Below are 27300 nucleotides of genomic sequence, written 5' to 3'. Positions count from 1 at the left end.
GAGGTGCCTTCACCGATCTTAGCTTCACTTGGCTCTAAATAATAACATATAACATAACATAACATGAATAAAAACAGTAGCAGACGCCTTTCACGGCAGCGGGAAGATTGCATGACCTGGGTTTTCTCCCAGTTTGCTTCTCCAGGGACGCGTGGGTCATTCAGCAGAACCCACTCACTGAGCATTTAGGAGAGGAACTTGAAGGGAACTGGATTCCGGTGACTTTTGAAAAACCTCTTTTCATACTATCCTATTTCCCAAAGCTCTTGTCCCTAGGGCTTTGTACTAACAAAATGAAGTGAAAAAGCAAATACAGTGCTGAAAATACATGATTTTTTTTTTAAATTTCAGTTTATTCACAGGGACCTGGCTGCCAGGAACATTTTAGTTGGTGAAAACTATGTAGCCAAAATAGCCGATTTTGGATTGTCCAGAGGTCAAGAAGTGTATGTGAAAAAGACAATGGTAAGTTCAGAACGGACGCTGACCAGGTCCTTTCCAGGGCCCCCCTCCCTCTCCTCACCTTGCTTCTCTTAGAACACCAGCCTTCTGTGACGACTGAGGCCCCTGGCCATTTTCCTGATTTGATGATGCCCCAGCCCAGCAAACATCCTTTCTCAGTTTTCATTCCTAAAATGACTGGAGGGCCCACCCTTACCAGTGAAGAAGGCTCTGTCGTATGTGGCCGAGTAATTGAACGTGCAGGCCTCATGCTACAGAGGGGCTCGGGTCTACCTCTAGCCCAGACCCCGAGGTCTGGTCTCACTCAGAAACCTCTGGGGAGCTCCCACAGTCCCCTTTTGCACAGCAAACATTGGAGGGGGAGAAAGATATTTAACATACTTTCTAAAACATCAAGGTAATAAATTATGAGGTTCCTAAATCACAAGGATGCTCTAGAGAGACTCTTATAACTTTGAAGTGCTCGTATAAGATTTCCCTCTTTTCTGAAAGTTCTCTGCTCACTCTTCAAGCCCCAATCCAATCCGCCTTTACCTAATGATACTTAGTCTCCCAAACAGTCATATTTTATCTTCAAATACAAGATCCCAGGAGAACCTCCCCACAGTGTTAGAAGAAGTGGAATCATAAAGCCCTGCAAATGCCACATTCCTGGACATTAGTGCTGTGCCAACACCCTCTGCTTGCCCTGAGTGGGTGGGCAGCGCAGGCCGTTGGGGGTGACACACCCTGTAGTCTTTGCACATCTTGGATAGGTCCACTCCACTGGCCTGGCTCTCCCAACATTACTTGCGCTCAGCTTTTCTTGGGCCGACTTCAGTTCTTATAACATGTAGAGGGTCCTTTTACTTTTGTGAGTACCAAACTGCCTCCTAGCAAGGCTCAGGCTTCTGCATTTATCCTCAAGCTCAGGTTTTCTTTCTGTCCAATACACTTATTTTAATTACTGACAAGATAACACAGAAACAATATTCAAGAATGCTTTCAAGAGAAATGATCCACAGTTCACAACCTTGACACAATTTATTTTATTTTTTACTTATTGCCTTCCATAAGCATACATTCTTTTCCGTAGTTATAGTCACAATGAACTGAACCATTTTGGAACTTTCCACTCCCTTTTTTGATGAAGGTCTGGAGCGGGCCTCTTTTGGTTCTTCGAGACCACCATGCCCCTGGTCCTGGATACTTATCAACATCAGCACTTTCGGAAGCCAGAGGTGCCTCCCTGAGGGCTTCCGGGCAGTATTTTTTTCCTAAGCATTTTAGATTTGCCCCACTCAGAGCAGACCTTTCTCTGGGAAGAGGCTGGGCTGGTCTTAAAGAAGCAGGACCCACCACCACTCACCCATCTACTCCAGTTTTCCCCACTGCTCCTGGGCCACTTAGCATCCTCTTATCTCTTATCCTCTTATCTCCATCCCAGAATCCCTCTCCTTCCTTCACTCTGGCGAGTGGGGGTGGGGTGCCCCGTTTAGCTCCCATAATCCATGCGTTTTATTTGGTTGCTTTCCTTAGTCCCCCAAAGCTAAGGTTGGTTTGCTTGGCATTTCATAAAGGGCAGGGATTTCTGTATCTTGGGGAGCTTAGGAGGAATGCTTAGAGGGGCAGAGCACTGGTTAGGGCTCAAGTCTATATCCCAGTGAAAGGACAAAGTGTTCAGCGGCAGCATGGGGTCTGGGAGGAAAAGGACGGGGTGAGGGTAGGGGAAGAAAAGAGAAGGATTGGAGAGGAGCAAGCTCCCTGCAAGAAGGGTGCAGTATAGCAAGACACCACCAGAGGGCAGAGTGGCTACTTTCTCTGGCCCATTGAAGTCAGATTTTCAGTTCCTGTTGTACCTAGAGTCATCTGGGGCACTTTTTAAAAATACAGATGCTGAGTTCTACCTTTAGATATTCTGAATCAGTTAGTCTGGGGAAGACATCCTGCGTCAGTTTTTTTTTTTTTAAATCCCCCCAGGCAATTCTAATACTGGAAGTGTTTCAAACTAACATACGTAATTTGGGGTTTTACTACCCTTGATTAATATATCAATCCCCTCAGCATGGATCTATTTCTTACTACATTGTTACATGCTTGTGCTAGGTTTGGGGATAATATAATTCAGACACAGTGTTCTCCTTCAAAGAGCTCAGAGACACGTGAACAATCGCAACAGCGGATGAGGGTGAGGCTGAGGAATGGCAGGTGCCACAGGAACTCGGAGGAAGCACACTGAAGCCTCCAGTACATGTCAGATAGATATGGGGCAGGTGAGAACGCGGTGGGTGACCTGCAGGATGCAGTACCTATGCCGGCAAGGGAACGCATGGAACCTCTGGGGGTTCCGCAACTCAGTGTGGCTGGAGTGTGATGCAGAGAAGAGGGAGAGTTAAAATGCACGGCTGGAGGAGGAAGTGGGGATAAGGTCTTGAAGAGCTTTGGATGCCAGCTAAGGATTTGGGGCCTCAGCTAAGGACTGGGGATCTTGTGACAACAGGGACATTAAGGAATTTTAAGAAAAGGAACCACGTGGTTGGATTTGCCCTTTAGAGTGATTCTGGTGTGGAGAACAGGTCATTAGGGAAACTAGAGGCAGGGAGACCCGTTGGGGCCGGGGCGGGGGGTGGGAGGGGGTGTCATCATGCAGGAAGTGAGGGTGGCCTGAACCAAGGCAGCAGGGGCACACAGATGTGGGCAGATCCAAAAGCAGTTACATAAAAAAGTGGAAAAGTGCTCATGGAAATGAGTGGTTAGGAGGTACAAGGTCAGAGGCCAGCAGGCTGGGAGCAAATGAGAGCACAGACAAAGCAGGAAGTGTAGACGCCTCTTCCCATTCCTTAGCTGTCAAGGGGACGAGAGAAGGACGGGTGGCAGACGGGGGCGGGGTGGACACAGAGAGAGGGGTGGCGTGGGTGTTGAGGAGAGTGCTGAAGGTGTAGATGTGAAAAAGGATACATGTTTTTAAAAACAGACTTTGTTTTTGTAGAGCACTTTTAGGTTCATAGCAAAATGGAGAGGAAGGTCCCGAGATTTCCCATATACCCCCATCCCAACACATGCATACCTTCCCCCATTCTCAGCGTCCTCCGCCACAGTGGTACCTTTGTTACAGCTGAAGAACCTGCACGGACACGTCATAATCACCCCAAGTTTATAGCGTATATCAAAGCTCACTCCTGGTGGTGTACATTCTATGGGTTCTGGGAAATTTATAATGACATATGTCCCTCCTTATGGTATCATACAGATTTTCACTGGCCTAAAAATCCTGTTTTCTGCTTATTCAGAACCCAAACCTGACCCCACCCCTAGCAACCATGGATCTTTTTTTAGGAAAGATACTTTTATACTTGAACCTTAAAGTATAAGATGATCATTTGGGATGTATGGTCAGAAAGAGCTTCTGAATTGCACCAGTTAATAAACTGAGAGAGAATTTCACATTCAGAAATAACGCTTGGGATCCAGGTCAGGGCTGGTCGTATGGAAGGGTAGTCTGGGAGAATGCCTGCTCTAGTTTTGAGGGGGGTAGAGAAAGATCCCCTAAATACTCCTGATTCTGCCCCACCCACTGGCTAAGGCAGGCTGACATGCCACGGTTGGAGCTTGGGCAGATCTCTGGGAGGGAGGGATCCATCTCTTAGTAGGGTTCATATATCCTGAGGTGAGTCAGAAGGAAAGGAATCCAAATTCATAGCAAATCTGAGGAAAATAGGAATAAAACTGAGAAGTCAAACATCACATTTTCTAGTCCACATCTTGTTTCTCCCAGTCTGGACTCAATAACTAAAGAAATGGGGTAAACCTGGAGGGAGTCAGGGCCAGACACCCAAAGGGGGGGTGAATGTCTTTCACCCTGTCTGCAAACCCGGCGTACTTGGCATTGGCGAGAAGTCATCACCTCCTCTACTGCTTCATATGCACACTGGTCCCTTTGGCCTGAAATGCTCCTTCCTTCCCCATCCACCTGATGGTACCTACACATCTTACAGAACTGAACTCATGTGTCCCCTCCTCTGGAAACTCTTCCACAATCTCCTCCAGGCACACGCGGTCTCCTCCCACCAGTTTAGCTTCCCCTAGGCCTGTCTCTCCTTTCAGACCTCTCAGTGCCTCCGAGAGCCACAGAGGGACTGACCAGATGGCTACCAAAAGGACACACATCCACACACACACATGCATACACATCGTTATTATTTTTCTTTATATGAAACTGTGGTAGGGAACCCTTGAGGTAAGTAGGACTTACACAACTTGCAGGTCTTTGAATTTGAAAGCACACTTATGGGTGGGTCACGCACAAAACAGCTCCTGAGTCTGCCGTGCCTTCTGTCTGGGGACCTCCCTGCAGACGGGGGTGAGCCCCAGCTTGAGGCTGGTGAGCCTTGGCAAAGGGATCCGGCCTAAGCAAAATCTCACTTTGTTCTCTCCAGGGAAGGCTCCCCGTGCGCTGGATGGCCATCGAGTCACTAAATTACAGCGTGTATACAACCAACAGTGATGTGTGAGTAACCCTCTCACTGCTGTGGCGGTTTTTTGTTTTTTTTTTTGGTTCCAGAAAAATATCCATTTGACAGTGGTTTGAAAGAGAAGCACAAATATTGTATTCCTCTGGGGAATAAAGCTAATCACTAAGCCCAGGAAATAAATTCACAGACTAAATGAAGCCATAGAGGGGACAGTTTTCTGTGGTGGCAGGCTTTGGGTTTCTTCCTGCATGTCAGGGAGTGACTTCAAGTGGTGACTTCTTCATCTGCAGAGGAGCAAGGGGCATCCCGGCCTTCCCTTGGCTCCACTTCCCAGACTGACCTCAGCACAAGGACCTAGATCAGAGGAGGTGGCCCAGGACAGCTGCTGAGGGTCCGAGGTGGCAGGGACAGAAGGCAGAGAGACAATGGGACCACCTCTGCTTGCAGCCTGCGTGACAAGTCTCAGGCTGGCGGGGGAAGGAAGGCTTGGGATTGAGACATGAGCCCTCTTGCCCAGACCCCCTATTTTCAGGAGGAAGAGCTGAGGCGCTGAGGGTTGAGGTGACTTACCCAGGGGGGTTTTCTTATGCCTGGGGATGGGGAGGGGCCTGGCGATGACTGTCCTCGCTGTGTGCCTTTATATGATTTCATGGCGTCTCAGCATAACTTTGAGTCAGAAATGGGTGTCCCCACTTTTGGAAGAATACACTAAGAGGCCTCAGGAGTTCCTGTCACTTGTCCCAGGTCACACGAGCCTCGGGTGGCAGAGATGGGATCTGATGCAGATCTGCGCAGCTTAGAATCTCCTGCTTTCCACAGTACCACCTTGCATCCTCTACCTAAAGCAAGTGGGGGCTCTGGCAGAGCGAACAGTTTCCCTGTTACAATCCTTCCATTGGCCGAAGAGGAGATAAAAGCATGCCCTGTGCAAGGCCCTATCCTAGGAAACAGACGTAACTTTTCCTTTTCTGACATAGGCTCCGTCGACCTGGTTTGGGGGGCAGAAAGTTGCCTGGGCCATGTGTGTGGTGATGACTGGTTTCCCTTTTGTTCCTCTGCAGGTGGTCCTATGGTGTGTTACTATGGGAGATTGTTAGCTTAGGTGAGTATCCATGTCTACCTACCAGGTGAGGCACTAGGCAGAGTGGGCCCCTCCCATGCTCCGTATACTTTCATGGGTAACATCTGTCCTTGGTGTCGACAGATGCCACTTGGGAAAAGAAACTTACCGGTTTCCATGTATGAGTATGTTTTTTCCTGTGGTTCTCGTTATGAAAGTCCTGTGTCTAATGTCATATTTAATACTAATAACTTGGTGGTCATGGACATCTTTCTAAGTTGTCTCTGCTTGTGCAGAGATGTCACAGAGCTAGCACAAGTGTCCTTCTACAACTTTAAGATGGTATATTATGCTATGAGCAGTCACAGTTTCAAAGGCCATTTTTTAAAAATTTTATTGAAGTATAGTTGATTTACAATGTTAATTTCTTCTGTACAGCCAAGTGACTCGGTTATACATATATTCTTCATATTTGTTTCCATTATGGTTTGTCACAGGGTATTAAATACAGTTCCCTGTGCTATACAGTAGGACCTTGTTGTTATTCTACCCTATAGATAATAGCTTGCATCTACTAATCCCAAACTCCCATTTCTTCCCTCCCCTCCCCATCCCTCCGCCTTGGCAACCACAGGTCTGCTGTGTCTGTGGGTCTCTTTCTGTTTTGTAGATAGGTTCATTTGTGTCATATTTTAGATTTCCACATATAAGTGATATCATATGGTATTTGTCTTTCTCTTTCTGACTTACTTCACTTGACTGGATATAGAGATTATCATACTATGTTGCTGTAAATGGTATTATTTCATTCTTTTTGATGGCTGGGTAATATTCCATGGTATATACATACACCACATCTTCTTTATCCATTCATCTGTCAATGGACATTTAGGTTGTTTCCATGTCTTGGCTTTGTAAATAGTGCTATGAACATAGGGGTGCATGTATCTTTTTGAATTACAGTTTTGCCTGGGTATATGTCAAAGGCCATGTAATACCATGTGAAAATGTGCATGCCAAAACCCAGAAAAACGTCACATATGCCATAATCCCAGTTTTATAAATATTGCACGTGAAAAAAATGGGAGGACTACACAGAAGGATAAAAATTTTTTCTTCATTATTTTTTCTATTTTCCACAATAAACATGTATTGCTTTTATAATTAACACTGGGACAGTAATTATGATAGATAAAATAGGAACTGCATAACAAATACAGACTTCCAATTAGGAAAAAGATCCATGTCATGGGTACAACAGACGTGCGGTGAACAGACAGACTTGGGGAAGAGGAATAGCACTGTGAGGAAGGAGCCCGTGTGGATCTTTGCACTAAGGAACAGCCGCACGGGAGTGCGGTCTGTAGCCGAAGTCCAGCTGTGATGCGCGGGGGGGCTGCTCCAGAGGAAGAGGATGCTGGGTGCTCCCCATCGCCTGGCACACCCCATCGTTCTCCCAGGTCCTTGGCTGCAGAGCCTCAGGGCAGGAAATACTGCCTTCTGCACCTGAGGGGGCTTAGGGCGCACCGTTTCCCGTCTTCCAGGTGGCACCCCGTACTGTGGGATGACATGCGCGGAACTCTATGAGAAGCTGCCCCAGGGCTACAGACTGGAGAAGCCCCTAAACTGTGATGACGAAGTGTAAGTCAGGCCTCACCCAGGGCCACTTTATCCTAACCTTCCCCCTGTACATTTCTTGGACTAACTCTAAGGAAGGAGCTGACACATACACATATGTTTAACTGTATGTACACACACACACACACCCAGATAGTCAGAAACAAGGGGGTTCTTGAAACTAAGACTTGTTATGCAATGGGCAGGGGATAAGAGCTTTCCAGGCATAGAAATCCAGGAGTGATGATTCTTGGTTGAATCTTAAGGTTAAAATGAGAAAGGGCAACACAGGCAGCAAAGATCTGAAATAAATTCATGAAATTATCCGTGAATGAATATTTGAAAGCTTGAGACTAACTTTGGGGATAGAGATTTCAGAGCTGTTATATTAAGGAAGATAGATTTTTCTTCATAAATTCTTGCTTCTACAAAGATTATTTTCAAGGAATAAGTATTCTTCTCAGGGGAAGAATCATTTATCTTTAGTGATGTTACCATTCCCAGAACTAGCTAATGTAGTTGCTGTCTAACTGGCATGATTTGAAAAGTGCAGGGCTCTAGGCTGAGCAAGTAATTTGTCATCCAAGTCAAGCCACGTCTAAGAATGAAAGAGGGTGCTATTATGTTCTGGTACACGAGATATGAACCTAGACCATCCCGGGAAAACCTGAATGTACTCGAACCATCACTGGACAAAGTCCCTAAAATTCCACCTTGGGAACGTCATTCCATCAGGAGTGATACGTTCCGCCCTTGTGAAACGTCTGTTAAAGTACAAACTGTTCTAGAGTCTCTGACACCCCGGGCTGAGAGCCTTGTGTGCACCAAGGTTCCCCTGCGGCACCGGTGCAGCATGTGAAGCCCACTCCCAGACATGATGACGCCGCACGTCGAGGGTGGGTCCCAGGAAGCTGCATTTAACCATACACGTGTTCTGGCCACACCTGAGAAAGCACTGCCTTAGACCAGCACTTCCTGAACTACATGCTCGTGGAACGTGTGAGACGTAAATAAATGACACAAGGGGAAAGAGCTCTGTGATCAGTTGAAGCTTCTGTGTTAAACCTGGTTAAAAAGGTTGTTTGTTTTTAATGGAATGACTTCTCAGGATTTTAGTAGGCCAGTCCCTAAGAGAGAGACGTGATAGGTGGCAATTTGCAAATTTATTTGAGCATGGAGCCATTTTTTAAAAAATGAAACACTGACATTTTGAGAAGTATACTATTCCGAGGGAAATGCTGCCCTAGACATATAACTCGGTTCCTTCCAGATGATCAGAATCGCTGAGACCAAGATCCCGTGGGAATGGTACCCAGAGTAGGCACTAGATCTACTGGGAGAAGAAAGGGGACTTGGATGGGGAGGTGGGAGGCCTAACAGAGCCTCCCTAGGTGCAGTACTTTTGTCTTCTGCTGGTTAAACATGACCATGTGTTGGGTGGCTACATTCTCATACCTGGCTGTAATCAGAAGTGAAGCACAGCTGTAACTTGACCCTTTCACTCTGTTTTCAAAGGTATGATCTCATGAGACAATGCTGGCGGGAGAAGCCTTACGAGAGGCCCTCGTTTGCCCAGATCCTGGTGTCCTTAAACAGGATGTTAGAAGAACGGAAGGTGAGTATGCAGATCAAAGCAGGGGTTCTTTAACTGGAATTCCTCATGTGTCCACTGTGGTCAAAACAAGTCAACAGGTTCTCCTGAGCATGGCCCTAGGTGCTACAGGGACATAAAAGCTGTGGCCCCAAATTTAAGGAAGTTACAATTTTGGAGAAAGTAAGATTCCTATATAATATATAGTCACACACAGTAGAACATATAGAACAGGCTTATTTGAGCTAGAAGGAACCTTAAATCTCATCAGTCATACGGCCTGACCTTTTAGTTTTAAGGATGAAGAAACACGCTTAGGAAGGTGAAAGTGACTCGCCCAAGGACAAACAGGAGGGAGACAACAGGGCGTGGTCTACAGGTTGCTATGGGGAGGGTCAGGAATGCTATAAAAATTTCTGGAAGGTAGTTAGCTATGCAGACTATGCAGAGCTGGGGTTCAAAAGACAAATCTAGGTTAGGGAAATGGATGTTGAAAGTCATCCAAACCCAGTTGGTAATTAAACCAGAGATGAGGGTGAGATCACACAGGCGATGTGAAGATGAGCAGCAGACAGAGGACGGGGCCTCAGAGGACATGGGACACGTCAAGAGGGACCAATGAGAGACCATGAGAAAGAGAAGCCGGAGACTAAAAACCCTAAGAGGAAGCAGTCTTTTACAGACGTCTAGGGGTGCTTTTCAGGAAGAAAGCTGTTAAACACAGAGTGAATGAGGACAGAAAACTATGCCCCAGGTATCTGTATTAGCGTTGACATCAGCCAAGGAAACCGGGGTGTAAGTGTAATTGCCCCCGCTGGAGGCAGGACTGAGCCAGCCAGTGTCTCTGAACCACCCTTGTGCTTCTAGACCTACGTGAACACCACGCTTTATGAGAAGTTTACCTACGCGGGAATCGACTGCTCTGCCGAAGAAGCGGCCTAGGACAGACTGTCTTCAGCTGTATATTCTGTTTCCCCTTCACCGGCATGAGAGACCCTTGATATCTTGATGCCAAGCAAGCCAGCCTCTGCCAGGAGAGGTGACATAGAATATGGACGTGTATATAGATGCTGTCTGTTTGGGACGTTCACCGTAAGACCCCTGTGTGTGAATCTATAGTACCCTCTGACTCTACTAGGACTGTATATACTGTTTTGAGTAAGAATGTGCTGGACTCGGAATGTCTGTTTGTGGTATTCATATGCAATAATATATTTTTCTAAAAACGTGGACTTTACAGCAAGGTGTGAGAGTACAATTACTGTAGTGCCTAACTCATTATTGTCCCAGATATTTTTGATATTTACCTATATACTGGATGCTGTGTAGAAGAAAATATTGTTAGTAAACCTGACCCTGATAGCACAAATGTATGCGTTCTAACAGGACGTGGATTTAAGTCTCTTAAATGTTAACCTAAGTGATGTAAAAGAGCTTCTTCTATCTCTAAATTTCCCCCCTCACCTGTAGAAGCCAGTCCAGTGTCATCTGGTAATGTGACAACTCTGTCATGTGTTTCCAGTGCCCACAAGTCAGTCCAGAATGCTAACACGGAAAAACAGGCTTAAATCTCGTTCCTTAGAAGCCTGAGAACGTTGAGAGAAGTGGAAGTTTGATAAATTAATAGGATTTAGTTTCAGTTTCTCTGATAACATTGGTGTGTTTATTAAGAAATTAAAATAGGAAGCTCGGGGTTCTATTTGGGAGACATGTGACATTTATCATATCTGATTAACAACCCTGCCTGCATTGCACACTGTAAAAAGCTCTAGTTTTGATCAGTTGTGAGTTTACCATTTATCCTGTAGGCACATGCTCCACTGAGATCCTATAGTACGTGAATAAATGTCTTGCCTATCCACTTTTTGTCCAGGAATGTGTCTCATAGGTATTGCCCAACGTCTGCATTATACTTTCTAAATTTTCATCCTCCAACTTGTTGGTAATGTGCAGAGAGCCGTTGGTGGGTATATGCCACCGGACATATCTCAAGCTCACAAGGTTAGCAATGTCTTCCAGAAATACCCTACTGTCTAATCTGTTTTCCTGCTCCTCTGACAGTGTTCTGACGTGAACTGAGGGCTTAGAATTGGAATCCCTTTTAATTGTGTTGCAATGTTAATGGTTCAACATACCACATCACGTTCCGGATTCCTGACATCTGCTCCACTTCAGGCGTCAGGAACAATGATCAGGAAACTGTCTTTGTCCCCGATGCGTCTCATGCACGGCAGCACATGCAGTGAGAGCAGGGCTGCTGCCGCACCACCTGTGTCATGAGCGAAGCAGAGTCTGCAACACAGAGCCACCGGAAGCCGGTCCAAATACATGTACAATAGTTCTTTTCAGCTTTTTGCTCAAATCTTGTGGAGATACTCCCAACACCTCTTGGTCTGCATGTACTTGGAACCGAACAAGAACAAGGATGATCTGAAAAATGTGGATGAGATCTTCATATTTTGCATGTGGCTTTGGAATACACAATAACAGCCGCTTTTTCTATAACAGCGTGACTTTCTTGATTATAGATATTTAAAATAATTTACATCATTATGCATCTACTTCATCAAGTAGAAGAGATGACTAAGGAAGTATTTACGGTATCAAGAAAAAGGAATTCAGTGATAATTAAGATTTACTTGTAAATTCAAAGTACCAAAGCAGCAAACCTGAGGTGTGCTTACGGAGGGCACGTCGTCACCATCAACCATCAGGTGGCCATGACTTTACTCCTGGCACAGAGGCTGTATGACCAACATCTCTGGGACTCATCCATGTTCACAGCATTAATATTCAAGGCTCATACTTACTCAGAGGTCAGTAGTCAAACTGAATAAAGTCATGTCATTTCCACAGGCCAGTTTCCACATTATCGAAAAGCAATTAAGAAGGAAAGAACCAACGCCTTAAAGAAATTAGACAATTCCAGTATTATGTATATAGATTAGATGTCAGCATGTTTAGAAGATCCACAGGACACTGCCTTAAAAAGAAAATCAGTGAGTTGTTGATATGAATCAAAATCAAGTAAGAATATACCACTTAGAATAAAAATACATTACACAATAGCCAAATGACCAAAACTTTTATGTTAACAGTACACTGAAAAGTTTACATTTGCTTCCATATATTTTGTGAGGAAAATCTCTACTTCTGTTTATATAGATGATCTAAAGAAAACGAATACAATTTTGTTAGGTAAAGATGTTTCTAACTCCAAGCAGTATAATGGTTCTAAGCATTTAGAGAGAAAAAGAAATTTAAGTAACCTAAGAAAGGACCTTTGTGACAGTCCTGGACCCATTACTTCAACTTTAAACCATCTTCCACCACTATTTGCACACTGCCTACAAAGATGAGTCCAGTTCCAAACAACCTCATTCCTCCTCCTCCCCAGTCACAGCTATAGAAATCACTGTGGAAATTTAACCTTTAAAATGTAATAAATAAACCTCAACAGTGCCTTTCCTTCTCCTCTTCTCTTTGAAAGTGTGAAGAAACCTCATGTTATTATCGACCAAACTCTGCTGCCAGCAGTGGAGGCCAGGGAGTCATGGAAGCAATGCAGAGGTTTAAGAAATTCTTGGCCCAAATGGTTACTTCCTTCCTTTCAGGTCGTCTTTGACCTTCCAGAGGACCAGTTCCATGCAGGCAGTTGCATTTTCACTTGAACTGTGACCTCCAAACAGTATAGAATATAAAATAACACATTAGACACAGACAACTCTTGTCTCTGATGTTACCCACAGATGGTCTCAAAACGAAGTCTTGAGTTTGTAACAAAATTACCACTGGCCACTTATCAATATATCATCATTTCGTACTTAGAACAACCCCTACTGGCTGCTTTGGAAATGTTTTACATAAATCTAGATGAACAAACATCCCCCTTTTTCTATGTAGCCTGTCCTCCGTCACGTGGTCACTGCATTGCTGTGACGGACAGCACATCAGTACTTTCTCCATGAACCTCTTTTCCAGAGAGATTCAGTGACAAATTGACAGGCACCACTGAATGACAGAGACCTGACAAGAAGCTGGAAATAAGGGATTCTAGAAAGAGTACACCTCCCTAGACAAAGAGTGACCTTAGATACGAGAGGACATGGTTTTAAAAAGTAGATGAAATCTACCCAAAATGTCAAGCCTACAGTTCTGGTGAAAATAATAAATGATCTCGAAGATTAAGTGAGAAAAACCCTATGGACCACACTTCTAAAATGGTATATTACTGTTTGTGTTATTCTGAGAGAACTGTGGTATTATGTAACTTTTAGAAGATTTTGTTTTACATAGGGTACTTTTTGTTGTTAGGTGAAATATTTTTGGGTCCATGGTTCCAGACTGTTTTCAGTAGAACACATTACAAAGTTTATAATAGCATTTTCTGAGCATTTGAGATGAATATTTTTAACAAAGCAGGTAATGTAAATTAAACATCCTCTGCAAGATTGTATTGGTTAGTATCTAATAGATATAGAATGAAAGAATGAAGACCAATAAGGTAAAACTGTATTTTGTACAATAAATGACATGATTAGAGGAGCATCTGTAGAAACATATAGCCTTATAACATAATTTTAACATACTCAAAATTAACTTTCTTTTCTATCTTGTGCAAAAGAGGGGCCTACATGGGTGTGCGTGAAATGTACAGAATAACCTCTATTCCAAGCCAGACACGTACATATGGCAGTGCCACTAACAGGACAGCTGATGGCTATACTTGTTGCATTTGACTACCTTCTTTAATGTTGCGTCTTTTTCATTAGAAAAACCAAAAAGAAAAAAGTTCTGAGAGCAAGATCTATCAACCCAGTACAGAGCAAGTGCACCCATGACGAACCTACTGAATGTGAGCCAGACTTCTTATACAATGCACACTATTTACCCTGGTTGAGATAACTTGGACCCAATCAATTTTAGAATCTCACTAGGCTTAATGGACATCACATATGAAAAGAGGTACACAGCAAAATTTAGGATGGAATTAGATCTCTACACCAACAAAAGTTCTATGCATGAATTCCAAGGCCAAGCAACTTGCTGAACCATGACCTGGTCACCAGCCTTAGTTCAACTGCTGTTTTGATGCCTGTGGAACATCTAGGACTGACAGGCAGTGGGCGTGGAATACTTTTAAGCAGAAGCTGTAGGATTCTCTACCCAGGAAGAGAACCCACAGGGAAGGATTTCAAACAGTAGACCTTTACCATGAACCTCACGACTTATTCACTCAAGTCAGACTTAGGATCCTGACATTCATCACCAACAAGCAGGCTCTTACCGTCATCCTGAATGGTTCTCTGCAGGCAGTCAGCTGCTAGACTCTCAAGGGATCTTTTGTGAGGCAAGCCTTGCCGATGAGGAAACATAACTGTCGTGTCCACAACTGAAGGATGAATTAACTGTCAAATGAGAGAGAAAAACTCTTTAGAAGTTCTTCCCAGAGAATAAGGAAACTGATGGCAGCAACACTAACTGGAGCGGCAGTAACTATGCTGCGAAAGCAAGGAACATGAGCAGGTACAGCAGGCCAGTCACTGAGCACTGTACGGGGATCACCTCACTACGACTTGCGGAATAACCTAGCAAGGTAGCTATTTTATTGTCCCTTTTTTATAGCCAAGGAAACGGAAGCTTCCAGAGGTTAGGAACGTTGCCTAAGCTGAGCCAGTAGAGTAGAAGGAAATCTGATCTCAACAGCCTGACTTCCACGCCCTCTTTCCTATGGAGAAGGGGGGGCGGGGAGTGAGTTCTGAGAGGTTCCAATAATTAGTGGAGGGGTGGGGGTGGGGCCGGCAAAGGGTGAGCCAGGCTCCTCCCACCTTGTGACTCAGCAGAAGGAGGGCACACCTCCCTCCAGGGCAAGTCCCATTTCAGTGGTTTCTTTGTCTGTCTCTGGCGAGGGAGCATGGACAAGGATTGGTTCCATCTAGGTGTAAATCGCCTGTGCTTACACATGGAAGAAGGTGAAAACATTTTTACTGAGATTTAGTGAAGCAGGAAATACAGTAGGAGAGGCATCAGATAACCAAGAGCCTAGACAGTCAGGTACCAGCTTGATTCCTTGCTACAAGAGCTGTACTTTGTAAATAGTGCTGCAATAAACATTTACAAAGTACAGCTCTTGTAGCAAGGAATCAAACTGGTACCTGACTGTAAATTAGATAGCCAGTGGGAACTTGCTGTATAACAAAGTGAGTTCAACTCGAGGATGGAAGATGCCTTAGAGGACTGGGATGGGGAGGGTGGGGGGGGAGTCGAGGGAGGGAGGGAGGGAATATGGGGATACGTGTATAAAAACAGATGCTTGAACTTGGTGTACCCCCCCAAAATAAAAAAAAACAAAAAACTGTACTTTGAAAAAGCATTGAAGAAGATTAGCCTCAGGACAAGAGTAATTTAAAGACTGATCAAGAAGAGAGGGGTTACGGACGTCCCTGATGGCACAGTCGTTAAGAATCCGGCTGCCAATGCAGGGGACAAGGGTTCAATCCCTGGGCTGAGAAAATCCCACATGCCATAGTGCAACTAAGCCCATGTGTCACAACTACTGAACCTCACACGCCCAGAGCCCCTGCTCCACAGCAAGAGAAACCACCTCAACGAGAAGCCTGCGCACTACAATGAGGAGGGGCCCCCACTCGCCGCAACTACAGAAAGCCCGCGGGCAGCAATGAAGACCCAACGCAGCCAATAAATAAATGAATTAAAAAAAAAAAAAAAAAAAAAAGAGGGATTGGAAATTTACTGTTTAGCACCTGCTATACCCTGACCATAAATGCTATTAAATTCTCAATCTGTCAGCCACCTCCTAGACACTGGTTCCTGGCTGCAGAGTACTGAGCAAATAAAAGAAGGTGGTGGTGGAAATAGAGAAGAAGAGTGAAATCTATGAGTAATCTGGATGGAAGAAACAGACTAATTACAAGGAATAAAGAAACATGATGGCTTGACATTTTCTGGTCTGGGAGACAGGTGAAATAGAACAGTTCCTGGAAAAAGAGACAGGAACGTCACGGTGAGAAACTGCGTTTGAGACAAGCTCTGAGGTGACAGAAGGACATCCCTGTAAAGAGCTTTCTTACAGAAAGCTTATGTCCCCAACTCTCTTTGCCCACACTTTGGTGGTGTCTGGTGGAAACACGTTCCAGTCTCATCTGTCACATGTAGAGACGACAGTGCTGTGTGAAACAACTATCTATACTACGGTACAGCTTTGCAGAGAAAGAGGCAGACACCCAGGAAAATTAAATGGCCTTACGTGTATTCTCACACTAAAGAAGAACTAGCCCTTCTCTGCATGAAGGTAAGTCCTAGAGGTGGCTGAAATAAATCGTCAAGGTCCCCGAAGTTCTAGAGCTGTGCTGTGCAGTGTGCTATCCACCAGTCACATGTGTCTATGTAAATTAACAGAATAAAAAAAAATCATTTTCGGTCACATTAGACACATTTTAAGTGCCCCCTAGCTGCATGTGGCTAGCGTCTACCATACTGGAGAGTGAACATGTAGAATGGAGAGTTCTGTCGCAGAGCAGTGTCCTAGGTTGGGGGTGGCCACCAAACAGTCTCAAGTGCCAAGTTATAAACAGTTTAGGCTTGCAGGCCACATCACTTCTGCTGTAACCACTGAACAATGCTGCCGTCGAATGAAAACAGTGATAGAAAATACATCAATGAACAGGTGTGGTGGCTCTGTTCCAATAAACATATTTGCAAAAACAGGTGGCTGACAGGGACCACAGTGTGCTGACTCCTGTTCTAGAACATGGAGCAAAGAACAGACCATTTGAATCTGGAGTATTCAGGGGGGAGATTTTCAAGTCTATCATGCCAAGAAAAATGAACACGCCATTTGATTTTGAGCCTACCTTATAGGTAGGCTCTGTAAGCCTACCTGACTTAATATGAAAAAGTATCTTCCAGGATGTGACTATAACAACCTGTTAGATAAACGTAGTTTCACCCATCTGAATATTAAGACAATGATCAAAGACCATGTCAGAACAATGATTTAGGTTTTATCACAATGGATGATGGACTTTCTTTCTGATCTTGATTAGCCAAATGACTTGGGCTATCTTATGCTGCTTCTGGTCTACAATGGTTGGACGATGTCATCAGCACAGCGATTCTTGTCTTCTTTGTCTTGTCTAAAGGGGCAAATCAAGCATCCGTGGTAACAATGATGACTACCATATTAACAGAGTTTTGGAAGCATATGAGCCTGTAACTCTTTACCTTAAGTGCATAGAGGCTATGTTCAAAGCTATGTCCAATGAGTATAGTGTCAGCACTGAACAGGTTCAATAAGATGGCTTGCACATCACGGATTGAGGTTTTTGTGTCCTTCAAGTCATCTTCAGCCACACCAGAAAACCTACCCCAATAAGACACACAGTGCATGAAGAGGACAGCTCAGCAGGTTTCATCAGTTATAGTTAGAACACATTATCGACTCAACGTGACAAACATCTGATGAACAGAACAAGGATCTTATTGTATGACTGCCAACTACACCTTTACTAGGTTATACTGATATAACCTAGTAAAATTTATAATTTGGATCAATCATGTAAGGCTAGGGGAGACATTATTACAAGTTCATAAAGTGCCTTCGTGAACCCTCATCTTCGTATAATCTGAGTTTTATCAATTACAGTTTAGTTAAGTAGCCTATCTCCCATTAAGGTAAACCTAAAGATGACACGTGAGGAGCATGAAAAAGCAGATGGAGCCCTGAACAGAGTCTAGGTAGCCCAGGTTTGAACTATGCTATGACTCTGCCATTTACTTATTATATTTGATTTTCAACAAGTTACTTAGCCTTCTGGTTTCAGTCCTCTCGTCTGTAAAGTAGGGTTAATTACCAATCTTAAAGGCTTATGAGGACCCAATGAAAATACACGCATACAGTGAAAACACATGCAGAGAACTGACTATCCTAGTGGTTTTCATGAAGCACATGCTAAATAAGTGTTCAGAAACATGGCTACTGCTGTACTTCACTGCAAATTAGGAGAAAAGAGATAAAAATAATGCAAAGGTACTTTCAACTTAAGCTATATGTTGATATTAGTGTCTCCTATAAGGAACAAAAGATACCTGGCTCCATCATCTGGCTTAGTTACGGAACGTGATGCATCGTCACATGTTTGGTTTAAGAGGAAATTATCATGGATGCAGTACTTGGGTTCACTTTAAAGCAGTTTTAAAAGAATGCAATGCATTGAATCCTTCTGACTTTTTCTTTTAAGATTCAAAAGTTCTTTTATTTTTAATGAAAGACCTTCAGTTCCCATTTTGCTGCTATGAGTATCAGCAATCAGCAAAGCATTTCCTGACTTGTTCCAGAAAGGAGTTAGAAAAGATTCCATTAAACCCATGGAAGAACAAGAACCAGTAAGAGTACAATAACTTTATAGCACAATTTCATTTGTCAATTATAGCTCAATAAAGTAAAAAAAAAAAAAAAAGTAAAATATAAAATAGGGCTATTGGGACATGGCCAAAATGAGTAGGAAAAAAAATCAAATGAGTTCAGAAGAGAGATTAGTAACAAAGTGCATTTTCTGATAAAGCTACTTTTATTGAGTTTTTATGTATACAACCATTTTTATGAACCATGAGGGAATTTAAGTTAAAAAATGCTTGTTAGCAGAATTCTTTAAAATTATTCTCAAAATTTATCACAACTTTTAATTCACTTGACCACCTTGCCTTACTGAGCTCCAAAATTATGGACGTACACATGTATAATACATATGTATAGTACTATATACTATACATACATATTATACATATATATTACCATACATGTGTATAAAATATACAGTATATGCGTATACTATAATACAATAGACCATACACTATACACTGCATATTATATATTATCTATGTGTATATGTGTATCGAGGCATATTTGTTCATATATACATACACACACACAGATACATACACACACGTCATATTTAAGTACCACTAAAGAATTTGTTATTTAAAGAAAACTGAATATAATCATACCAGTAATTAACACTTCTAAATTTTCATTCTAGAATAAGACCAGTGTCTTTTTTATATTTAAATAAATACGTAAATATGTCATACGGCTTATATGCCTTTAGGAAATCGAATTCAATTAATCAATGATATTATTGGGTGTTTTATATGAGGTTTTTAAAAATCAGAGGCATGTCTATACCACACTACCTCCAGTTAGCACTGAATTTGGGTCAGACGTGTCATACTTTAATAATAATAATAAAATAGAATTCTCACTGAGCCAGTGTTCTGTATGCATATCGAAGCTATGTATACTCAGCAACGTGTCTACAGGATGACAGAAATTTTCATCTAATGGGAACAGTATGGTATTTTCAGAAGAAACCGATTAATGATTGGTTAATATTTTTTGCCTCTCTAGCCTCCTACCTGCCCTTCCAACATGTAAACATCATGAGTGCTGAGGCCATCTCTCTTATTTAGGGTTGTTACCCAGGGCATAATACAGTGTCTGCATAATTCTATCAAGGTACTCAACAGAGCATGAATATTTCTTAACAAATAAGTTAATTAAAAGAAAACAGTGTTAACGCATGCTCTAAAGTTGACTCCAATAAAAGTACCTAGACTAAAACTCAAACTGCATATTGAATGTACTGTAATTTCAAAAACAAATCCCTCTGTATAATGCATACCTAGTGTTATAGTCAATGACTTCTTCATCTGGTTTCACAAATGTATCGTAGACCACGTGGAGGCTGGGATCGACCACTGTCACTCGAGTAAGTTCCAAACCTTTGGCTGTATAGCACTATAAAGATGGAAATATTAAATTTATATATCATACTGAGTAAACCTATTTTAACATCTTAGGTATCTTAAAGGAATATTTCTAACTAGAGTACACAATTTAATCCTATCATTCAGTTTTGCTAAGAAAAGCCAGTGAGTGGATCTGACAGTCATATAAAAGATGTTCCGAGCTTTAATTTTTTCCTTAATGTTGATAACATTTCTGCTAATAAAAATTATTTTCTTGACTTAGGCTTTACAATTATTTTCATTAGCGATCAGTGCTATCCAAAAGAACCTTCTGTGAAGATGAGATGTTCTATTTCTGTCCTGTCCAATATGGTAGCCACTAGCCACCAGTGGGGACTGAGTATTTGAAATATGGCCAGTATGACTGAGGAACTAAATTTTTAATTTAATTTTTTCTGAGATAACATTGTTTTATAACATTATATAAGTTTCATGTGTACAACATTATATTTTGACTTCTATAAGCACTACAGCATGCTTCACCACCAAAAATTGTGTTTTCATTCATCACCATACAGTGGACCCTCTTTACCCATCCTGCCCTCCCCTGCTTCCCCTCTGGTAGATGCTCCTGTGTTCTCTGCATCGACATGTTTGTTTGCTAGTGGATACCATATCGGACAATGCAGTTATAAACCTAGCTGAATGAAAAATGTCCATATAATTATACAAACATGGCACTGTAGAGGACAACATGGTAACGATATTTGATTTGTAAGCCAGAAGCAGCTTTCATTGTTTGCAATTAAAAACCCAAGCTTGAAAACAGAACACTTCCCTTCTGTATTTATTATAATTAAACTCCACCAATCTGCTTTCCAAAATATGCCACAGGGAATAAAAATTTAATTTTATGTTTTATTAAAGATGACTGTTCACATGATGCTTGACTCATACAAAACACTGCACCATCCATATATTAGTGTATCTGATTTTCACCGTCACTGCGGGGTTGTTACCAACCTCGTAATTTATAGACTAGAGCATCCGGGAGACTTGCCTGATAAGCAGTGGAGCTGCCCAGGTCTCATGATTCCAAGTTCTGGTTTTCCCCCACTGTTCAGTATTGATTCTCATATGAAGGAAGATAAATCTCTATAAGTATTTTACTGTCTCTATAAACAATCGTTTTTAAAAAATGAAAGCCTTTATGCTGATTTGGGGGGTAACAGTAGTATTCATAACTTTTTTCCACGTGTGTAATTTCAGCAATGGAATGAGTAGGACACGTGGTGATTATATATAAAGAAAAATTAATAAGTAATAGAAAGAGGATCATGGGCCAACTCCTGGCTCCATCACTAAGTGCAGGAACCCGGCCAAGTCACTTAACTCTTCTCGGCTTCAGATGCTTCATCTGCAAATATGTGAACAACATTGCAGAGCTGTGTGGGATTGAGAGAGAAAGCCTGGGAAAGTTCTTTACACATGCATAAATAAGGCAAAACACAACCAACATACCACCTCACAATTCACAGCAAATACACCGTGATTCCCATTGTGGGGTGGAAACTTGACAAAAGTCTTCACAAAGCCCTCTAGGTTTTCTTTTTGGTCATGAACGTGAAGCTGAAACAAACATTGCCAAATAAGTTACTGTATATTCTGGCAAGAGCAATTAAGCTCATAAAAATTTCATCAACTGAAAATTAGTGAATTAATTATACCAAATGCTTATCGATCCCCAAGGTCTGTGCCAGAGGCAGCAACTCTGGTTCTGAAACAAGCAGCATTCTGGGGAACAAGCCCTACCTTGGCGACCTGACACCCGGGGGATCCAAGGACACCTTCACAACAGCTGTACCGCCTTTCTAAGCCACCAAGGACTGCAAACCACACAAAAAATAAAAGTCAAAACAAGCAAGCTTGATAAGGCGGAGTGGCTAACTCCCAGGGCATCTCAGCCACAAAGATCCTCAGGACTGTACCATGCAAGTGATCTAACGTAAATTCTAAAACTTTGCACCGTTGCTTTTCTAGCTATTAAGTAACAAACAGAAAAAACTGACTCCTGGAAGCTGAGTTCTCAGAGGTTGCACTTTGAAGGTGAATTATAATTGCTCATGTATTGAAAGTCTTTCTCCCCTTCCTCCCCCATCATTTGTCCTGGTCCCTCAGCTCCTCTCCTGGTTCACTTCTTTATCCTGCTTTAACTTTACCTCAACCATCCTTTCAAAATATTCTCCTCCCTGACCCTCCCTCTTTGCTGAAGCCCCTAGATGACTGGATCCAACTACCACCCTCTCCCTTCCTGTATCTGAGTTGTTGACCTGACCCAAAGAAACATCACCCAGTTATGTAGACTGAGACCATAACAAAGATGTTGTCTCCAACCTTGGCTGGACCTCTAAAATCCTGACACCCTCTTCTTCCACTTCCTTGGCCAGACACTTCGCACATTTTCACACTAACAACCCCTAGCCTTCATCTCTCTTTTCTTATCTCTCTCACATCTTCCATCGCACCTATACCCTCATCCACCCCAAGTCCTTCTTCCCTCTGGCTAAAGGTAGTGTTCTCCCAACTGTTCCCTATAAATCTCTCTGCCTACAGTGGATTTTGCACCAGTTTTCCTGTAAAATGTGGTTAGATTTATTCTCCCCAAGTACCTTTTCATTACATTACTTTCCTTAAGTGCTTCACTTGTACACTGCTGATTAAATGCAGATTTCTCAGGCTGGCACTGAGGACCCTTGCTTAACCAACCTTATATTACTCATCCAATCTTGACATCTCATGGCTTTATCTTACCTTGTCCTGTGATGAGAAAGGGAGGTCGAGAACCAGTATTAACAGAGCATCTGTTATAACCCAGGAATTGGCCATGTCAGCTCCCTAAACTGCCACATAAAGCCCATTCAATGAATGTGGAAACAAAACTCAGAGAGCTTCAGAAACTGGCCCAAGGTCTCAGAGAAAGTAGGTGGAGAAACAGCCCAAAATCTCCAGTCCATCAGCTCCAAAGTCCCACTCCAAATAACTGTCATCCAGTTATTTCACACAGTGGTTAGTCTACATAGTAGTTAGTCTGCTACTCTTATTCTCCTTCAGCGTCTTCCTTGTTTTCTTCCCTTTTGGAATTTATAGCCTCCCCACCCACTAAAACTAAGCCCTAAACACTTAAGTCAAACTTGTCTGGTTTACTTTACTATTGATACATTATTTATTCTTATAGTTATTCTGTGATTCAGTCATATCCCCGGTTTCTCTCTACTTCCTCTGTCCTGCTTTATTTTCTTCATAGCATGTATTATAATAGCATTCATATTCATTTCTATATCTACATAAATAATTCATCTGTTTACCCATCTATCCAAATAGATACTGACAGCCTGTATCAGGTACCATGCTAAGTGCCGGGGGGATGATGGGGAGAAAAAAAGATGGATGGTCCCTCCAAAAGCCTGCAGTCTTTTGAAGATGGAAGATAAATTACTAAATCATTACAAAATGCAGTTAGGTGCTGTCAAAGACAGTGACAGCGTTTTGCGATGGAAAAGGGAGGACCTGTTTTAGATCATGGGGTGAGGAAAGAACCTTGAGGAGGTCATATTTAAGCAGAGACCTAAAGGGTGAGAAGGAAGCAGCTGTGTGAAAAGGAGAGGAGACAGCAGGTTAGGAGGCTCCAGAAAGGTGGCCAGTGTGATATGAAGGTAACCATGGAAAGGGTACAAGATAGGCGGCAGAGGCCAAGTTCGGCAGGTCGATAAAGTTATTGAAGAATTTTCACGAAAGCAGGGCAGTGATGTAAACAGAACTGTGATTTTAAAAATTACTCTGGGGGTTGTTGGGTGAGAAATAGATTGGGGAGGGGTGTGGAGAGAGGAAAAGGCACAGCAGAAGCAGTGAGACTGGGAGGACGCTGCAGTAGCTTAGGATGGAGATGAGGGTCTTGTGGCCCTGGTGGGGCAGCAGAGGCAGAGGAGAGACACTTCTGAGGTAGAACAAATGGGATGTGGACACTGCTGAGACGAAAGGGCGCACCAGGGAGCTCCGTGGCAGTCCAGTGGTTAGGACTCGGTGCCCTCACTGCCGAGGCCAGGGTTCAATCCCTGGTCGGGGAACGAAGATCTCGCAAGGGCGCTGGCACGGGCAGAGAAAAAGAAAAAACAAAACAAAACAAAGACTTTGAATGAAGGAGGAAGGGAGGGAGGGCCAAGGGGAGGTGATAATGGCACCCAGGTGTTTTGGTTTGAGCAGAAAAAAACCATCTTTGTGGACTGTAGGGAGTTTCCTGTGCTGGAGGAGAAACGGGGGCTGGGCTGTGGGTGAGGAATCAAGGGTGCACCCTCACTCCGTGTGGGACGGGGGCAGGAACTGAAAAGCTATGGGCAATGACTCTAACGCTGGCCTGTGAAAAGCAGGTGAAGTGAGGAAGTAGCTGATGGACCTGAGGACTTAAAAAGGCAGAAGAGTCATCACAGTCGCACTTCTTGAGCCAGCAAGCTCCAGAGTTAAGACGTGATGGTCTGGAGGAGGTGTTTGCAATGGAAACTTTTGAACTGACCCAGTTTCTCTTTACCAGACTGTATTTAACAAACACACACTGAACTGGATACTTTATTCCATTTTTCTCTCCACCGCTTTGGCACTGGCTCATCAAAGAAATGAAACAGACTGACCCGATACTTGCCTTTGTGACTCAACACCCGGCCAAAGTGGTAGTGACATTCCCCTGTCTGTTTGCCTGTGGGGGTCACGCCATAGATCTTTCCACATCGACAGCATGTCCTTCTAGAAGCTAAAACAGAACATGGAATAGAATTATTCATGAATAGATGGGGGGGAGGATCTGAGTGCAGGGACTTGCCTTTGCATTCCTGACCCTGTCGTGAACACAGACGCAGCGCGATCTCAAAGGAACAGGAAAAGGAACGGGACTACGCAAAGGAGCACTTGCAGGTGAGCTGCTTCCCGCATCACAGCTGCCACAGCTCAACCAGGCCTTCTCTTGCCTGCCTTCAGAGTCAGCCCCACACCAGATAATTGTGGTTTTCACACCATAACTTGACTGTCACCAGCTCGATCTGTCATCTATGCTGGTGCATAGTAACTCCTGAATTAGGACCCACGTCTTCCTTTCAGACACACAGTCACTTGCTTGTTTATTAAGTCTCTGAGAGAATATCTGGGCTTCTCACTAGGCCCATTCGTGAACACGTTTTTGTTAATCACCCTTGAGCTGGTTTCAATGATGAGGATGATGACAGCAGCTCTCACCTGGGTGTCTGTGATGAGACCACGAGGCACGCACTGTGCCAGGCATGGCAGAGGCACTATGTTTGCAGATTCTCATAGCTACTGACGGGGTAGCCACCATCATCTCATCATTCAGGACGGGGAGACCGACGCTGGGAGAGCGACATATGACTCACCCAGCACCTCAACCCAGACGTGCCTTTCTCCTTCAGAACCCAAGTTCTTAGCTGCTACGTGTACCGCCTTCCAATGAGAGGATTTAAAGAAAAGGTACAGAAAATGGTGAAAGTATCCCTAAGAGAGAAGGTCTAAAGATGCAAAAGATCAAGATAAACACCTTCTAGTCAATGACAAATTTCTCGATAACTGCATTTCAAACCCGGATGGACCTAAGATTTGACAGTTGTGTTGATGTTGAATATTCCCTTGGTCTCTTTTTTCTGGGGGAGAGGGAGTGGGGAGAAATATATTAACTAACTATGACCAGCATTTGGAGAAAACGCAACATAATAAGACTAATTGTGAGGCTTTCTATAAGAATTCCTAGGGAGAGGGTATGAAATATCCAGAACGCAGCACTGTCTACAGGAGCTCCAGAATCAGACTCCTTGGGTTCAAATCCTGGCTCTACCACTTATTTTCTGACTGACCTCTGATAAACTGACCTCTGTGAACTTTAGTTTCCTCATTTGTGTAAATGGAGGTGGTAACAGTACTTAATAAAATTGATTACGTAAATAAAGCACTTAGAGACTGGGAATAAAACGAAATGGAAAGGGACATGAAATGCAGTAATGCTTTTACCTGTAGCCTAATTACGTTGGCCACAAATCTCATTTCCGTTAGAAAATATCAGAGCACTGGGCCTTTTAGGGCTCCAGTCTTAGCATGTAGAAAGGAAAATTTTCGGACCTATATACTTACGATCATTTACAAGAGTTTCTGTCATGCCTGGGTTTAAAAGAATACTTCCTGGTTTGTCAGGGTTGGGCTGCAGGTAGTTATTTTCACGTAACTGTTCTTCAGTTAGAAGGTAGTCTTTAAGATGTCTGTGGAGAAAAATTCCTGTGAGCCCTAAGAGAAAAAAAGAAAAGCTGTTCAATACAATTTAAACAGTATTTTTTTTGAGTAGTGGTAACATTAGAGTCTACCAATCCTTTTAGATATGAAATGCTATGATTCTATTGTGTTGGTCAAAAAGTTTGTTCAGGTTTTTCTGTAACAGCGTATGGAAAACCCAAACGAATTTTTTGGCCAACCCAAAGAATTAACATTAAGTAAGAGAGTAGCCTAAAAGAATGAGTAATAGCCTAAAAGATTCCAAGTCTTCGAATCCTTCAACAACAACAACTCAATACTGTTCCCTAGACCATGTGACGTCCTAAGCTTTGGGTGAGAGATGCGTAAGTAAGAGTTATATCAGTCATAGCTGGTGCGTGTTAAGCGCACCAAAACCTGTTCTGAGCAGGTTGATTTAAATTTTACATTAACCCAGAACAGCAAGTGAACTGACTTCATTTTTACAGAGAGTTAGATGAGGCTCCGAGAAGTAAGGACATATGACCACAGTCACACTGCACAGTTGATATACAAACTGAGGCCTTCTGGTTTGAAATCTTGCTTAACCGTTCTTAATACTCACTCAGATAAGAACAGTACAAAAGTTTACAAGCAGGAGACAATGGGAAATGTGAGGACTCTCACAAGGGCAAAATAGCTCAGGTTCAAGGATCTCTTTCCAACACCAACGACCCAGGCCTAGATCCCCTCACTCTAATGAACTCTCAAGAAAGTTCCCCTAATTTATTACTAAAAACTTAATCAGAATTTACTAGATACTTTTTTAGCCAACGCTTTTGTAAAAGGAAAAATTCTTTGTTATGAGAAGTATTAGGAGATTCTAAAAGCATCAACGTTGTTTCAATTCTTACATGAGGCTCTTTTTTTTTTAAGAGAAGCACAACCATCTGATTTTATTCAAAACACAACCAACTTCAAATAACTTCTTTTCTCTACCTTCTTTCTTGTTATACATTCAGGCTTTAATGCTGTACCCAGATCTACTGAATGAGAATCCATATTTTTAACAAGAT

General features: G+C 42.9%; 2 protein-coding genes across 5 annotated transcripts in view; one reads left to right on the top strand and one right to left on the bottom strand.

Moving 5' to 3' along the window:
- Nucleotides 1-11042, top strand: part of TEK (TEK receptor tyrosine kinase) — a 95271-nt gene extending 84229 nt beyond the window's left edge. For all 4 annotated transcript variants that reach the window (XM_057724399.1, XM_057724401.1, XM_057724402.1 and 1 more), the window contains 6 exons: nucleotides 352-465; nucleotides 4878-4948; nucleotides 5975-6015; nucleotides 7518-7614; nucleotides 9106-9205; nucleotides 10049-11042. In XM_057724399.1, coding sequence (XP_057580382.1) covers nucleotides 352-465; nucleotides 4878-4948; nucleotides 5975-6015; nucleotides 7518-7614; nucleotides 9106-9205; nucleotides 10049-10123 — 498 coding nt within the window. In that variant the 3' untranslated portion in view covers nucleotides 10124-11042. The remainder of the gene's footprint in view (nucleotides 1-351; nucleotides 466-4877; nucleotides 4949-5974; nucleotides 6016-7517; nucleotides 7615-9105; nucleotides 9206-10048) is intronic.
- A 310-nt stretch (nucleotides 11043-11352) lies between these two features.
- On the bottom strand, nucleotides 11353-25304 carry LOC130844382 (RNA exonuclease 1 homolog). Its single transcript, XM_057720657.1, has 10 exons — nucleotides 25229-25304; nucleotides 24642-24749; nucleotides 22760-22765; nucleotides 21761-21834; nucleotides 21470-21577; nucleotides 19882-19997; nucleotides 17426-17564; nucleotides 14469-14589; nucleotides 12782-12860; nucleotides 11353-11473 (listed from the first exon to the last, which is right to left on the bottom strand). The coding sequence occupies exons 1-10, from the start codon at nucleotides 25302-25304 to the stop codon at nucleotides 11353-11355; spliced, it is 948 nt and encodes a 315-aa protein (XP_057576640.1).
- Nucleotides 25305-27300: the final 1996 nt, after the last annotated feature.

Source organism: Hippopotamus amphibius, chromosome 2 (assembly GCF_030028045.1).
Source record: "Hippopotamus amphibius kiboko isolate mHipAmp2 chromosome 2, mHipAmp2.hap2, whole genome shotgun sequence".
Taxonomy (NCBI): domain Eukaryota; kingdom Metazoa; phylum Chordata; class Mammalia; order Artiodactyla; family Hippopotamidae; genus Hippopotamus; species Hippopotamus amphibius.
This window is presented reverse-complemented; position numbering and strand designations above follow the sequence as displayed.

Bases quoted from the DNA above. Each gene is read 5' to 3' on its own strand.
- LOC130844382 (XM_057720657.1), bottom strand. From the start codon at position 25,304: ATGAGAATCTGCAAACATAGTGCCTCTGCCATGCCTGGCACAGTGCGT. The intron at 24,750-25,228 runs GTGAGAGCTGCT...GTTCTGTTTTAG, and splicing joins GTCTCATCACAGACACCCAG to CTTCTAGAAGGACATGCTGT. The intron at 14,590-17,425 runs GTAAAGAGTTAC...CTCATTTGACAG, and splicing joins ATAGCCTCTATGCACTTAAG to TTAATTCATCCTTCAGTTGT.